Below are 16,995 nucleotides of genomic sequence, written 5' to 3' on the forward strand. Positions count from 1 at the left end.
TATATAATTATTATTAATATATATATATATATATATATATATATAATCATGTCATTTGTCTCTAACCGTGCCACACCCAGTTTTCCCTCTGCCTGTGTGTGCTGTTAGACTCTTTGTTGTCTGGTCTATAGATATTTTAATTATTTTTATCCATCTTGATTTTGATCTTGATTTAAGAGTATATGTGAACAATGTGTCTCGCTGAAACGGCATTTCCATATTGGGCTCCCTGTTTCCTCACGGCTGTGGATCCTTCTACCATCACAATGCCAGGAAGAGTTTGGACAGCAGAGTGGCGTCTCTGACAGCCTTCTTTGTCTTCACTATCAATGAATATCTTCCGCTCACCACAGTCTTGCTGACTCCTCAGCAGCTCAAAATGTGTTGAAAACAGAGATGGAGGCTTCCTTCAAACTGACATATTCCTTCCTTATTTGAGTAGAAAGCATTTGTAAAATTATTCTTTGTGAATGTGTGCACATTGTATTTGAGCTGTAAATTATTTATTTTTTTCCTGGCATGTTTTATTGAAATGGCAGTTTTTTTTTTTTTTGCTTCAGTCATTTCCATGGAGTAATATTATTATTCCTATTTTTTTAATTATACATTTCTTCCTAGATATTTTGTTAATATATTTAAATGTATTAACTATTAATAATAATGATATATAATAATGTCTTGCATAATAATATTTAATATTATTAATATTTTATCGTCTTTCTTGAAAGTATATATACTTTTCTAATATTAATATTATTAGTAGTACATAATTCATTATAAAATCTCACCCTTTACAAGTAGATATATCTAAATAATTGAACACTAATGCTTTCTTTCAGGTTTTCCTGTTTTCTGTTTTGGTTGATTGATCCAGTCATGCTAATCCAACAAACTACTTTCATAAATGTCTTTTTAAGGACACACCTTTGGGCCAGTACTGAAATGTATTAATCAATTTGCATATCAGTCTTTTTTTACCCACACCTTCTTCTTTATCAAGCCTGATTCTCTGTGTATGCTTTGTTTACACAGTTTAGCAGTTTTCCATGAGTAGCTGTTTTGTCTACTATAACGAAATTCCAGTGTAGCGGTGTCTGAATACGTGCTCAGACACACATGTTCTTTTAATTGTGTCAAAAGCACTTACCACAGCTCTTTTCTTAATCCACAATCATAAAGCCTGGTTATCAAGAGAACTAATTAGGCATTTCTTTGTTTTTCAGAAACCGAGCGCTAGCTGATTACCTTCGTTCCAATGGATATGAAGAGGCATATTCAGTTTTCAAAAAGGAGGCGGAATTAGACATGGTGAGTGTGGGAACCCCCCTCCATTTAAACCCCAGTCAAACCAATATTTCTTAATTTGAAATATTCCCCGTTTAATTGGCGCCTCTGTGTGAGGTTGTGACTGACGGCGCACGTGCTGAATTAAGGCAGCGCAGAGATAATTATGATGTGTGGCAGATGTAAAACCCGACACTCCCTGTTGTCTCAGCGATGGTTCAAACTGATAAAGGGACATCCTAAATAGTGTCTTTCCATTATCACAGGGTAGACCAGGAGAATTACTCAAATTCAGCAGAAAATACCTCGCTGTAATATGCCGTCTGGAAATGTGAGAGCTCTTGGCACACGCAGAAGCTCTTGTTTGAAAACACTCCTGGTTGGAGAGAAGATAAACTGTTTATTTCCTTTGTACAGGGAAGAAAGAGCATGAATTATTGATCAGATTTGTGGACAGAGAGGTGGTCTATGGTGCTAAAAGCTCTCTTTAACCAGAATGCTATTAACATGGCCTCATTTAGCAGAAGAGATTTCATCATCGATCCTTTCAGCTGTTAAGATGTTCTGTGTGGTGGCAGGGTTTGTGACTTTAAGCATAACTGTAGATGAAAAGTGGCTCTCTGAGGGCTGGAGGGAGCTGATGTACTGTCAGATGGCAGTGATTAGAGCCTGGCACGGCTGATGGGACTGGTATTTAGCCATTGGCCAAAACACATAGCAGAGGGTCCAGGCAGATGGTGGATCAGTCCTCTGCAGAGGCTTTAAATGCCCTTCTACCTCAGAGACGCATGACACGACCCCTCCCACTCCACTTCTCATCACACAGACAGCACCTGTTCTGCTGGACACCTCTGATATTATTCCAGAAGAGCCTCTTTCCTCTTATTCTCTTTGTCTGCGGCAGCCTTTTTTCATTACCCATAGATCTGGGAGCTGCGTTATGCTTTTGCATTTTTGATGGTTAGAGAACAGTCTAGTGAAAACCATGTGTACACTTCTTCGTATTGCTTTCTAGGGTTGGGTATCGATTGGGTTTTTTACGATACCGGTTCCAAATCGATACTTTTAAAACTGTACCGGTGCCTGAACCGATACTTCAAAAAAAAAAAAGAGCCACAAAAAAACGATGGATAACATTAAAGAACATTAAAAATATTTAAAATAAATATACATAGCATTCACATGCTCCTCGGATGCTCTCATTTCCTGAGTTGTGCTTCCATTACTCTAAGGCTAATAAATGTATTTCACGATCTGGGTCATTATTTAATACAAAACAATATTTAATACAAAACCACACATAATGTTTCTACTGTATCTGTCAATCACTCTGATATTTAGTTAAAATGAGTGAATTGACTGAGTGCTGTCTGTCACTGTCTTTAATCAGTTTTGTGAATGACTGTATGGTATGCCACATGCACTGTAATATGTTTTATATTAAATATTACATTTTCAAATGAAAATAGCAACATGATCGTTTTATAAAGTATGTGTTCATTTGTGTTAAGGGCTGGATTTTCGCTGGAGGAAACGGCTGTGGTGTGATGAGGGGTGAACGGAGCGAAAACTTTACAGTAGATTGTAGAGCCCGACCGATAGGGTTTTTTGGGGCTGATACCGATATTAGGGAGTAAAAAAAGGCCGATACCAATATATCGGCCGATATTCTTTGTGTATATTATAGTACAGTACCAGTCAAAAGTTTGGACACTTTCCCATTCGTGTGTCCAAACATTTACCCTAAAAAAATTGTTAATTTTTCACAGTGCGGTGTTTGTGTAATTGTAATCTTGGTAAGCTCGCTTTGTCTGCCAGAGATTAACTCATGTGAAGGGATTTACAGGGAATTTACAGTTGCCACTGGGGTGATAGGTGTATGCCTTCTTTTTTGCTTAAGGCTGTATGTAATTCTTGTATTTTTTTTTTTTATGTGGCGTGTTGTGTTTTGTCACCAGAATGAGGAATTGGATAAGAAGTATGCAGGTCTATTGGAAAAGAAATGGACATCAGTCATCAGATTACAGAAAAAGGTTTGTGCATTTCATATTTAATGCAAATCCTATTAAGAACCATGGAGGCAGACTTGACTCATTGACTATTCATGCCCTGAAATGCTAAATTTTAGGGTTAAGAAATGCTGCATTTCAACTACTGCAGCTTTAAATCCAAAATCCAAAAATGTCACTTTCATTCATGTGATTTGATGTGTGTAATGATGAGTCTTACCTATTATGCCTTCTGCTAGGTGATGGAATTAGAATCAAAACTGAATGAGGCAAAAGAAGAGATTACTTTAGGTGGGCCAGTTGGACAGAAGCGAGACCCCAAAGAATGGATTCCCCGTCCTCCTGAGAGATATGCCCTGAGCGGCCACAGGAGTCCTGTCACCAGAGTCATTTTCCATCCTGTTTTCAGCGTCATAGTCTCTGCCTCAGAGGACGCAACAATAAAGGTGAGGTCTTCTGTATATTTTGTAAGTTATCCATCACTCTCATACCCTCCAAAACCGATCTTGCGTTTCTGATAAATTGGTGTGATCAAATCATGATTTACAGTGTGAAAATGGCTCATCAAATTTTGGCTGACCTGCCTTGCTGGCTGAAATAATTACTAGGGCTGGGTAAAAAATATCGATATCTCGATATTAATCGATTCTCTTTTTTATGGAATGATATCGATTCTTAAATCCCAAGAATCGATTAGTGTAGCCAGTTTTCAGTTAATGGACGGAACATTGAACGGCACTTCCCATCCAATAAATCGCAATAAGCATTGTGCTTTGGTGCTTTTAATATGAAACAAAGTCTCAGGTTTCAATTTATGTCCATTGTATTGCATTATTCAAACAATAAATGCCGTTTTGGCGCTGTTTAATGTGAAGTGACCGATCGCTGTAGCGCCTCAGTTCAACAGACGCAGCAGCGCGAGGTGCACGTGAACTGATCATCTCCTTCCACATTAATACCAGTTTCAGCACAAAATAATCATGACTAAACATCTGAAGGTGAGTTAAAAGAGAGAGTACAACTACAATCTGTATCCTGTCTCGTGTAATCGCTCAACCAGTGTTTCAGCCGCGCAAATATGTCAGTATAAAGTCTTGTAAACAATGTCACGTAACGTCACATTTACCTCAGAAACATTCAGTGACCATAAACTCGTTAGTCAGCCAGAAAAATAAACTGTAGAGTGGGGTATTCTGCTAAATATATGCACCATATAACATATTCATTATCATTTTTACTGGTCTTATGTTTAATTTATGTTTGAATAAAACCATACATTTTTTATGACAGCCACCATTTAAATTTTTATATTTAAAAAAAAAAATGAATTGAAGTAGAAATATTATGTAATTGTAACTTTATTATTTTAAAAACTGCATTGTGTAATTTTAGCAGTTGTATGCTATAACTTACAAATCAGTCAATTTTAACCTTCAACATTATAGTAATGTAGTACCAAATGACTCTCATGTATATTTTACAGCATTAGTTGAGAGATTTTTTGTTGTAGGAATGAATAGCCTATCCTTCCCCCGCAGTGTCCCGCAGCCCTGCAACCTTCACCTAATTGTTTCAAATATGAAACAATTATCTGGGGAAATGACTGTTACTACATTTCTATTGCATTCCATGTTGAAGAACTTTGTGTTGTTTCTATTTAAATGTACTTTTAAAGTTTAAATCACATTAAAAGCTTAATTTGTAATTATGAGTGAATGATGATGCATTTATATACCGTCACCGTCACTCACAGCCGCTCGCACGTGTTTTGCGCATGAGCCGCACGCAGCCCAAAATTAAACGACTTAATCGACCATGATAGCTTTAATCGATTGCATCTCTCATCGGCAATTAATCAATCATCGATTAATCGTTGACATCCCTAATCCAAAATAATCGATATTGAGTCGAATCGAATCAAAAGCTTGTGAATGAGAATCGAATCAAATCATGAAATTTGTGTCAAAACCCAGCCCTAATAATTATAGTGTATTGTTTTGAATGAGCTGTAAATTTGACTGCAGGCAGCCACTGTCCTCTCTTTCTGCTGTTTTGGTCATACAGGGGCTCTTGAGACACACAAAAAACACAAGTCTGCACAAGCAGTGTGACATTTCCATGGTAATAAGCCCTGTTTCTGGTTGCCTGCTATTCATAACCGTGCCCAGCAACCGTACACACAACCTCAGTGATGCTTCCAAAAGGACAGGCACAAATTGAGTCTAAATCGATTTATAGCCACTTATTAAGGTTTTTTTTTTTTTTTTGGTGTTTTTACAGTCAAGAAGAAATGTTTTTATTCTTTAGATCAGCCAAACAATTCAGAGGTATAGTATATGCAAGGTACCCTCTCTTTTATGTTCTGTTTTATTTGGAATCCATCCTACAAAGGGTTCCTTTATTTTTCTGAACGCTTGCTTTTTTCGAGTGATTCATCTACTGCCTCAGTGCCGGCAGCTATGGCCACCAACCTGTCTGTGCCCCCTCCTTCTGTGCCCTAGTTTTGTACTCAGTGCTATTAAACCCTTCCCTAAAACGCCATCTTAACATGGGCATCCCTTAACCAGACAGCTAGAGCTGGTCCAGTTATATTCTGCGCCATTCTCTCCATCCACATATCCAGAACTATTTGTCAGGAAGCCTGAAGCTGTGCAGCCAGATGCTTTTGTCTAACCTCTGCTCAGTGTAATGTAGATGTGGCAAGACCGCTGTAGCAGACCTTTTTTTTTTTTTCTTTTTAACTGGAATATTTTCTTCTTTTTGTTAATCAGCAGTTTGACAGCCACTTGACAAGACAGTTCTGCTTCTGCTTAGCCTGGTTATTGAATCAGCCAAATGGTTTGCAGTTCAGTTTCATGCACAAGTATATTTTTCCAAACTGTGATATTTTATACATGCGCATGAACATATGACATGCACTCAAACATGCAGTCACATTTTTAATCGCCACAATTTGTCTGAAAAGTCAACACTCTAGTCTAAAATAAGCCCGCTTGGTTCATGCAGCACTGCTTAGTTGATTTTCAGCATGCTCTTTTATTTTTACTTTCCCAATGCATTTGAAGCCTGGTTATGTACAGTCTTGGTTCAGGCTCAGAGTTTTAAGGAGTCACGATGTACCGGGATTGTGTTGGTTATCAGCAAATTTAATTTGTTTATCTATTCATTCATTTATCCAAAATAAACCCAAAAATAAATAATAAATTCTGTAATTTTGGTAACCTTCTAACTTGACGGCAAAAGCTAAATCTTTAGTTAATCTTTAAAAATACTAATGATTTAATATAATTTTAATGTAATCTTTAGTAAATCTCAAAATGAATACCCATTTTTATGCTATAAATTATAATGTTGTGAGGCCTAAATTCACTTGGAGCATTCAAAATTAAATATTTAATATTAATTTATTTAGGCAAAATAGCATTTAATTAATTCCAGTATTGTCCTTTTATTGTTATCTGCCATAGTATGAAAATAATTATTGCCTCATTGGTATCAGCCAGAATTTTGGCTTAGGTTTGCTGTGGTCCTAAAATTCTCCTTTTTTTTTTTTTTTTTTTTTTTTGTTAAGGTGAGCAAGTTGATGACCAGGCACATGCAGACAGATCAATGAGGGCAGATATAAGTAGTATACACTCTATATAATAGTATTGCAGTCTCTGCAACATGGGTAAAGCTTACATGCTTTACTAACCCAGGTGTGTCACTTCAGGCTTTTCATGTGCATGTTTTCTGTCAGAACTCGGCTGGTTGGGTTCAGTCTCCCTCTTTGGAAGCAGGAGACAGATAAGCAGGTGGAAGGGCTTCTGTCACCGGCCCCCTGTGCAGCAGTTAGAGCTTATCCCTGTGTGTCTGCCGCCTAGAAACTGCTGAAACCTGATCTTCACATTAAGCCCTGAGGCTGTTTATCATAATGCTGCATCCAGGCGAACAAGCAGATAACATTCGCCTCACTTCACAAAAATGCTTTAATGATAAAGAAAATGATGAAAACGGAATTTCAGGGAAAACATGATGTCAAAATATTCAGCCACAGTTTTCGCTTGGAGTGCAGTAGATACTGTAAGGTTAATATGGGAAGAAATTCTGACAATTCTTTCTTGAGGCAGATAAAGTCTGAATGAAATGTTCAGATTGTATCCAGAGGGCAATCTGGCATGTTTGATGGTTTTTAAAAGCTGGCTGCATGACAAATGTTTCGCTGAATATATAATAGCAGCTACAAGCCCAGACCTGTCTTTTATGCTTTACCTTATCATCATAACAAGCTGCCAAACAATTTAATGGCTTTTTTTGTTTATTGAAGAGATGTTCATCTTGGGCTAAAGCATGTGTTTTGTGTCTGATCCAGGTATGGGACTATGAAACGGGTGACTTTGAGCGGACCCTCAAGGGCCACACAGACTCGGTGCAGGACATTTCCTTTGACCATACTGGAAAGCTGCTGGCCTCCTGTTCAGCGGACATGACCATTAAGCTCTGGGACTTCCAGGGCTTCGAGTGTATCAGGACCATGCACGGTGAGCATGGTGTCATATGTTGTCATTGGTTCTGGGAACTGTTAGGAGCGGAGGGGCGTCTCAGGGGGGAATAGAGTGTCAGGAGGCAGGTGTTGAATGCAGCTCATTAATGTGCCAGCTTGCCAACAAATCCATAAAAGAGATTCTTCCTGTATTAGAAGCCATCCTTTAACACATTTTCTCAAATATTACTGTGCTGTTTATGAAAGTTTTATTTTTTATAATCATAATATTTAAGAACTATAGATACATTATAATTCATGGACCCTTTTCACAGACTTTGATGTGTTTTAAACAGTCATCAGCATTGTAAATCCTGAAAAGTTTTTTTAATTTAAATTACAAGTATTTAAAACAAATATATTGTAGATTTATGATACTGTACTTTGTATTGTATTACCTTTGCATCAGATTATAAAAAAATGTGAGGCATTATCTAATACAGCAGCTATGGGAATGACAGTAAATTTGACATTGTTCTCTCTTCTGACTGCTGTTATCAGTCTCTCTCTATTTTTTCCTCTTTTTGAAAGTTGTGAAAATAGTATTGTGGTGTTTTTCTTTTGCGATTTAACCAAATGAGAATGCAAAAAATATATTTGAGTTAGTCTCCCATTCACTTTGATATAAGTTTAACCAACTATGATGACTTCCACTTCTGAGAAACCCAGAAATGTGAATAAGAGGAGAAAGGCTCCATTATGTAATTTATAAAAATATATTTAATATACTGTAATACTATATTACATTTTCTTAAAATTAAGATATATTTTTAGAGCATTTTAACTTTTTTTTTCCCCTTACTCTACGAAAGTGAGATCCTGTTCTTGCTCTCAGAATGTGTTCCTTAGGATGTGCCCATGTTTAAAATTCTAATTGCTTGGTACATTTTAATATGAAATGTGAGCCTTGAGGCTTTTCTAGTGGGAGATCACACCACAAGTGAATTTGCATTTTGTCTTACGGGTTGTGTATTATGTCAACATGTCTTCCCCTGTGTTAGATGGATAGTTAACACTTTAAGTGTCATGAAACCCCCATTTCAGCTCGGGTCAGATCTCACCACAGGTTTGGAAAAGCACAAAAACAGTCGGTGTGAAAAGAAGGGGGATGGGGCCATAACTCTCATCCAGCCACTTTCCACATTCTACTAATTATGAAGTTCAAACCGTATCAAAACCTCACTAATGCACATGGCAATTCACAGTTTCATGCGAAAAATGCACAAAAATTTTATCAGACATATCTGTGTTTGCACTGTGCATCAAAATACACGTGCTTTTGCAATGATTCGGGACAGTAATGATGGATAGTGTCCCCTGTGTTGATTTTGAACTTTGAACTTTTGAAATTCATAAAAAATATATTTTCATGTTTCATGACAAAAATGAATCAAGTGTTCTCAGAGTTTTCCTCAAGTCATTTGTAATCCATATCAAAAATGTGTAAATCCTGAGTGGTGATAATCCAAATAACGCGTGCGCCAGCTTGTAATATCCACAAATCCAAAGGCTCGTAATTTACACCCATCACTAAAGCTGGCATGTTGCCCTGAGACTAGGGTAGACTGTTCTAGCACAGATTTGAAGAGGTGGCAAAGGGACCCCCCTTCCCTCTGTTTGCAAGTCCCCTTCTGCTCGCTCTCTCTCTCTCTCTCGCCCGTCTCGCTTCGTGGGTCGGCTGCTTTAGCGGAAGATTAGGAGATTTGGACAGCAGTTTAATTATCCTCTTCGAGACGAGATAACATTTTATGGTTCTCCCCCCATATTTAAGACTGCTTTTTCTAGGCTACTTAGTTTCATCATCTATTCAAGAGCTTAAAAATGGTGTCCTATGTAATTAGCTCATCTCTTTGCCCGCACACTGTGAGAACAAAGCAGCCCAAGGCAAATTAGCAGCATCTTATTCTCCATTAAATTGTTCAATATGTTTTAAAGCTTAACCACTCATTGTAAAATGCTAATGTGCATGACTGTTTGATGTGTATGGTAGAAATGTGTACATTATGTGCTGAATCGAAAAATGAATTCAGTGTATCCATCTCAGACATTGTTGGTTCTTCTTTGGATGACAATTTCAGGACAGTCTGGAATATTTTACACTTAATTCTTTACTTTATTTTTTTTCAGGGCATGACCATAATGTTTCATCTGTAGCAATTATGCCCAATGGAGATCACATAGTTTCTGCCTCAAGGGATAAAACCATTAAAATGTGGGAGGTGGCCACTGGGTAAGTCATTGAGCAAGGTTTCTCAAAATGTGCATATTGGTTAAAAGGTCTTGGCTGCCGAAACAAAGGTTGTTGATCTTAGATTAATGTTCATAACCATAGTCTGCTCCAACAAAGCAGTCCTTTTAGTTACTGTATTGAGTTTCTTCAGCTGAAAAGCACCTGTGTAAATGTTGAACAAAAAACAAAGTGAAATTCTGCTCTCAAAGCATTTGTTCATGTTGTAATCAAATAGGGTAAACCTCTTATGTGACTTGCAGACACATCTGAGATGTGAACTTGCAAATGCTATTTTATACTAGAAATGTCAATGTCTAAATGTGGTGAAATCTGTGTTTGTTGGCATTGCTAAACAGGTACTGTGTCAAGACATTCACCGGCCACAGAGAGTGGGTGCGCATGGTGCGCCCCAACCAAGACGGGACCCTGATCGCTAGTAGTTCTAATGACCAGACGGTGCGCGTTTGGGTGGTGGCCACAAAAGAATGCAAGGCGGAGCTGCGTGAGCATGAGCATGTTGTGGAGTGCATTTCTTGGGCCCCTGAAAGCGCCCATCCCACCATCCTAGAGGCGACTGGCTCAGAGGTGAGAGCACAGAGTGAAAATAGCATTTGTAATGGCAAATATGCAACAGTTTTTTATTTTCAGTAATTGTTGATGCTTTCTGAAACTGCTTACATTAACAGTTCTTTTCAATGAACCCACTACACTATTGCCAATAGTCAATGGACCTTTATTTGCCCACAAAACTGTGCCTTAATGCCAAATTTTAATATTGATTATTGTAAATGAAAATCATACCTGGGGTTATACTTTTACTGTTGTACTTTTTTCGTCCACCACTGGTAATTAGCAATGGTAACATGTAATATGCGCAAAAGGAATACAGTAAAATACCAGGTAAAAATAATTTCTAAAAGAAGTCTACACAGAGGTCATAAGAAACCAGCTTTTAGATGTTATTACAGGTCAACCCATTTTTCCCCACTTCTTTTAACCTTGCATTTAAAAAAAAGGTTTGAATCACTGGATCTTTGTTTGTGTAAATAATCAGTGTATTGTCTTTTGTCCAGCTATTTGGAAATTTTTATTAGTCTCTTCTTTGCTGTGCCCTTTTAACACATTTTGATGGGTCCTTTGATTTTTATCTAAATTTGTCCTGTAAAATGGTTTGAAATGGAGTGTGAAAGGACATAGGTGGTATTGGCTAATGGCCTAAGGTGAAGAAAGTACCATTTAGATTTTTTTTTGCCGGTCTTATGATCAACCGTGTCCTATTTCATCTTTATCTGATGAAGCATTAGCCATTACAGCATGTGGAATACAGCCTTTAACCCTCATAGTAATTACTATTGTTATGTAGAGGAAACTTTCTCCTTAAAAAATAAAAAAATGAACATATTTAGTCAGTCATCTTTGATCTTGTCGAACCTGTTCAGGTGAAATTAAAACAATCTCTTGACAGCCAGTAACACTGTCACAGATGTTAATTACAAAGCCCCGTATGTCATTACAGCAGCTCTGTCTAAAGGTACAAATGTGCCTGAACACACTTGCCTGAGCATGCCAGCCTCTCAGCAAGAGCAATTTTGTTTTTAATGTGTCTGTTCGCACTCCCCCTCAAGCAGAGTTGGCCTTTTATGGAGGGGGAATAATAGATAAGGCCTTGAACGTAATGACCATCCATTCTTCACAGAGCTATCTAAATGCATTATCACCCCAAACACCTCTGCTCTTGTTATATCCCCCTTTTCATTGACTGCACGAGATGTGTAATGGCTCTCAGTACTCTATTTTGAGGTGTGGTATCGAAAGAACAGTAATTCATTAGAGTGCTGTTATGACTAGATGTCTGCACCTCTGCTAGAGTCTCAGCCGCCTCTAATAATGCTGTTTGTAGTGCATCAGTCTTAATAAAGCTGTTTCTGTAACCTTGTTGTGGGTTAAAGACTTGCCCATACACTATTGCATTCTTCTAGGAAGAAACATAAATATTTATCTATAAACACACTTGCTATGTGTGAGATGTTATTTATCAGTGTTGGGGAAGCTGCTTTAATATTATCTTCTGACACAAAATCAGTGTTTTTAGAATGAATGTTTTCAATGAGATAACAGGATAAGACATAAACTGACACTAAATATAAATAGAATGTAGAAATGCTCCATATTTTTGCTGTTTTTTTTTCTGCCAGGCCAAGAAGAGCGGGAAACCTGGTCCTTTCCTGTTGTCTGGTTCCAGAGACAAGACTATCAAGATGTGGGATGTGAGCACTGGCATGTGCCTTATGACACTGGTGAGTCAGTCTAATAAAATTACTGTGCAGAATTTGACTTTGAGAAGCTTTATGGTTTTGTCTGAATCTGAAACATTTTGATTGGTGTCTTCTTCAGGTTGGCCATGATAACTGGGTGCGTGGGGTTCTTGTGCACCCTGGAGGAACGTTCATAGTGAGCTGTGCTGATGACAAGACTTTGAGGATCTGGGACTACAAAAACAAGCGCTGCATGAAGACCTTGAGTGCCCATGAACATTTTGTTACCTCTCTGGGTAAGCGGTCGTATAAACACTCACTGGTTTCTGAAATGCATATCAGATGTTTTGATGACCAAGTAAGGGTAAAGATGCCTTTTTTTAAGAAGTGTGCAGCACATCCTCACTTCCCCAAAGAGTGATTTCTTAGGTTAAGATCAAGTTTGTTACTCTACAAAAGGTAGTCCTGTCAGCCGTTGGCAGCATATTCAGAGAGGACGGCGCTGAACCCTCCAGTCTTTTAACTGCCCGAGTCCAGATCTTTTCAGTGGATCAAGGCACTGAAGCTCTCTAGAGATACTTGATGTTATTCAGCCAGCTCCCCTGTAGGCTCCTGTGAAGCTTCAAACTTGCTTTTAAAAGCACTTCAGTACACAGCACTCGTCTTCCAGACTATTGATTTGAAATGATGGTTTTAGTGTGAATAGAGAACTGAGTGTTTGTTTGAGGCTTCAGGTCTCTTGACAGTGGTTGAGCTTGTGAATCCTGCTATTTGAAGTGTTTTATGTATGTTTTAAAAGTTGAAATGTGTAATTTCTGTGGCATGAGCATCACCAAATGGAACCGGTACAATTTGGATTTTCAAACAAGATTTTCCCTCCTCTTCCATTGGTCAAATGATCACGTAGCCCCACCCTAAACTCATGCCATTGGCTGAGCAAATGCTGCCATGTTGGACTGATCACAGTTTGAGGAAAAAAATCTTACATTTACACAGTATCTTCACTATATCAATTCACTATATCAACCAATATTTGGCTTTTTTTTTTTATCATTATCAGTTAAGTGATAAATTGCCAGAATTGGGCAGCACTAAGGAAGACATGGCCAGTTCATATTGGTTGATCACTAATCTTTATATAATTTGAGTTCAAGTCTGTGTGCCCAAATTACTGTCTCTCATCTCTCCCCAGATTTCCACAAATCGGCTCCGTATGTCGTCACCGGGAGCGTAGATCAAACAGTAAAAGTGTGGGAGTGTCGCTGATCGTACCTGCAGGACCCTTCACAACACCTCCATGCTCCCCTCCACCCCCCGGATCCCTTCCACTTCCCCTCAGCTTCCTCCTGCTCTTCTGGATGCACTCAAACACCACGGTTATCACCCACCCAGCTCCGGTTCAATAACGTGTCCTTTTATGTAAATTATTCTGGATGTAGATCGAGCTATTAAATGAAAAAAAAAAAAAAAGTATTCTTGCATGGTGAATCCAAAACTGTATACTGTAAATTTACATAATGTTGTCTAGAAGTACCATAGGTTTAACACAGGCTGATCTTTCACTCAGCTTGACCTACCGAAGGCAGAAGCTGACTGGGTTAAATGTAGGGCAGTAAACTGATAATTTAATGACAGTGTCTGATTTATTTTGTCTAATTTGTTTTATTTTTTATTTAGTTTTGTTTTTTTCCACTGTCTTAGTCTGTTTGTGCCTAGCTTGGAGACCTTTCAAGGGGCAAAGGCTACAGAATGAACCTATAATGCTGAGGTGGAGAGTTGAATGATCATCTATGGGGCTTGTTATCGAAGTTATTCTGTAGCTTTGTTGCATCACTTCTGGAGTGTACTTACCATTCTCTTCTTGTGGATTTAGATAACATTTAATGGTTGCATCTAAGAACGTTTCATGTGTTTTGTCTGGAAACCTTTGGGAATAAATCTTTGTTCGCTTGTCATGACGCGTCCTACTGAGAAGTACAATCCCAGAGACATGACTTTACACTGTAAGAGAGAATTGTGCTTAATTATAGGAGTGAATTTATATGAAACTCCTGCATCCAAAAAGCCATGCTGCATAGTGGGCGGCAAGAGTGTTTTTTTTTTTTTTCCTTTTCTTTTCTTTTCTTTTTTGCCCTGAAACAAAGATTTAGTGAAGATTTTGACCTCAGTGGTCAGTTGAGTCTATCTACTCAGGAGCACTTCAAACTTGCAAGCACCGTCACCGTTGCCTCTACGAAGCACTTGATTTGGCCCTCGACGTTTGTTGTTTGCATTCAGATGAAGGCGTCCTGATTCTTCCTTTGTTATTTAATGATCCCGTTGCCCCTATGGCAGTTATGCTGAGATTTGAATTCACAAAAGACATTTGATGCAGAAATCGCAACCCTCAGTTTGGACCTAAGGTGCAATGCATGACAAGGGCTCAAAGTTTCCTCTCATTTGGGGGATGTGCAAAAATCTGTCCTAAAAGAATGGGTGCAAAGATTTCCATGGTGAAAAAATGGAACGATGGGCTACACTCGATACTGTGGGAAGCTCAATCTTATAATAAACCTATGAGTTGTGGAGCTACAAACTAATGATCTGCCTGTTCTCTCTGTGGAGAGTCCTGATGGTGACTCCTATTGTAAAGGGATCTTCATACTGTGGACCATGGCTGAATATCCCTAAAATAACCACAGGTGCTCAAGCCATTACTTTAATGTGACGAGTGGCACATTCTCTGCTATATCTCTTAATAAATGTAGAAATAAATACACAATGGGAAATGATTTGATAAAATCCTACACATGGAGATAAACCATTCCATATCTTTTAAGGAGAAAATATGCCTTTTGACTTTGTGTGAAGACAAAAGAAATTGAATTCAATTGCACATCCCTGCTATTGTTAGATCTTCGGTCACATCGGACTGAAGGTTTTAAGTGATGTAAGGCTTCAAAATGCATAAACTGATATCATTTTAATTCGCCTTTTCATTCCAATGCAATTATATAATAAAGAATTCACTGCTTAACCATGCTATTATCAAGCGATTTCCTGTTGTGTGTGTACTGGATGTACCTACTGCTGCTGAAAATCTGATAGTGACTAGTCTGAGATCTGTCCACATGGCACTGCTGCATGTAACCGTACTGACGATTGAGCTGTCTGGTGGGGAACAATTGGCCGTTTGATGTCCGACCATCCTGGTCAAAGTGACATCTTTTAGAAAATATATACTTAAGTATGTTGCGCCATGATTGGTTAAAGAAGCTAGATGCCCTACCAGATAGGTCAGCTGGCATGCTAACTGTGGGCCGCTCAGTACGTGGTTGTAGAGGTTGATCTGTGTGTGCTTGTATGAAGGAAGATGACGACTTGATTTCGCTATGGGATTGTGGCAGACTGAGCAACCCAAGGGAGAAGTGCCCATCACAAGAAAAAGCACCAATGATGCCTCCTTTAGTTTCTTGATTGAGATGCTCTTGACTGTGTAACGCAGCACAGAAATAGATTCAGATGTACTGGAGCTGTAAACCTAAACCAAAAAAAAAGGATAATTTTGGACAAAAATATTGCTCAATCTCATCATTTGTAATTTAAACGTGTATTTACATTTGTCCAGAGTTTATTACCCTCCATAAGCAGCGCTACTCCCTTACGATTGGCTTTCCTCAAGGCTTTAAAAAAAGGTCTTTCTTGGTTTGACAATGATGGTGTCCTGTTTTTGTGTCCAGAGGAGAAAGTCTGCCGTTCGCAGGTCCCAAGCAATCCCACTGCTGCACACGCTGGATGGGTTCATGTACAGACAGACTTGTGAAGGTCCTGTCTGTAGGTCCATCCTCCAGCCACAGGTCTATCATCAGCTGTTACTTTGTGAATAGATTGGAGGCTTCATACTTCACAGCTTGAATGGGACTGCTTTTTATGGTATCACTGTTCACACAGCCAATTGTTAACAATATATCTGGATGTTATTGTTTGCAACATAATTAAAGAAAAAAATATGAATGTTTTGTCTGTTGGTAGTGATGCTGTATGAATGGAGTCAAACAGGGAAGTGACACTGGTTTCCAGTGGTTCCAGTTCATTACATATTCAGCACTTCAAAACTTGGCTTATAGGTTACAGAACAGGAAAAAAATTAACTTTTGCAACTTATTCAATCATGTAGTTTAATTTTAAATGTGGCTAGAAAAAAATTGTGCAAATTTTGATAATTATACAATCTAAAAATTGATTGGCCATTAAACATAAATAAGCAAAATTATTAACATGTAAAGAAAACAATAACAAATGTGAAAATATAATGCAATAAAGTTCTAAGTAGTTTCAAACTAACTGCAAGAGGTGAATTTTAGGTCACGAGCAATTTTAGTTTGTGGATATAATATGTGACCCTGGAGCACAAAACCAGTCTTAAGTCGCTGGGGTATATTTGTAGCAATAGCCAACAATACATTGTATGGGTCAAAATTATTGATTTTTCTTTTATGCCAAAAATTATTAGGATATGAATTAAAGATGTTCCATGAAGATATTTTGTAAATTTCCTACTGTAAATATATCAAAACATAATTTGATTAGTAATATGCATTGCTAAGAACTTCATTTGGACAACTTTAAAGGCGATTTTCTCAGTATTTAGATTTTTTTTTGCACCCTCAGATTACAGATTTTCAAATAGTTGTACCCTTGACCCTTAATGACTAG

The 16,995-nt window shown here is 38.0% G+C and overlaps 1 protein-coding gene across 1 annotated transcript in view; it reads left to right on the forward strand.

Annotated features, from left to right (window-relative positions):
- LOC107664934 (lissencephaly-1 homolog A-like) overlaps positions 1–13,770 on the forward strand; it is a 56,818-nt gene extending 43,048 nt beyond the window's left edge. Inside the window, exons 3-11 of the mRNA XM_016455633.1 lie at positions 1,224–1,308; positions 3,243–3,317; positions 3,533–3,739; positions 7,645–7,813; positions 9,943–10,045; positions 10,402–10,630; positions 12,241–12,342; positions 12,440–12,596; positions 13,493–13,770. Of these exons, the coding sequence (XP_016311119.1) occupies positions 1,224–1,308; positions 3,243–3,317; positions 3,533–3,739; positions 7,645–7,813; positions 9,943–10,045; positions 10,402–10,630; positions 12,241–12,342; positions 12,440–12,596; positions 13,493–13,566 (1,201 nt within the window). The 3' untranslated portion in view covers positions 13,567–13,770. The remainder of the gene's footprint in view (positions 1–1,223; positions 1,309–3,242; positions 3,318–3,532; positions 3,740–7,644; positions 7,814–9,942; positions 10,046–10,401; positions 10,631–12,240; positions 12,343–12,439; positions 12,597–13,492) is intronic.
- Positions 13,771–16,995: the final 3,225 nt, after the last annotated feature.

This window comes from Sinocyclocheilus anshuiensis, unplaced genomic scaffold (assembly GCF_001515605.1).
Source record: "Sinocyclocheilus anshuiensis isolate Anshui unplaced genomic scaffold, SAMN03320099.WGS_v1.1 scaffold319, whole genome shotgun sequence".
Lineage (NCBI taxonomy): Eukaryota > Metazoa > Chordata > Actinopteri > Cypriniformes > Cyprinidae > Sinocyclocheilus > Sinocyclocheilus anshuiensis.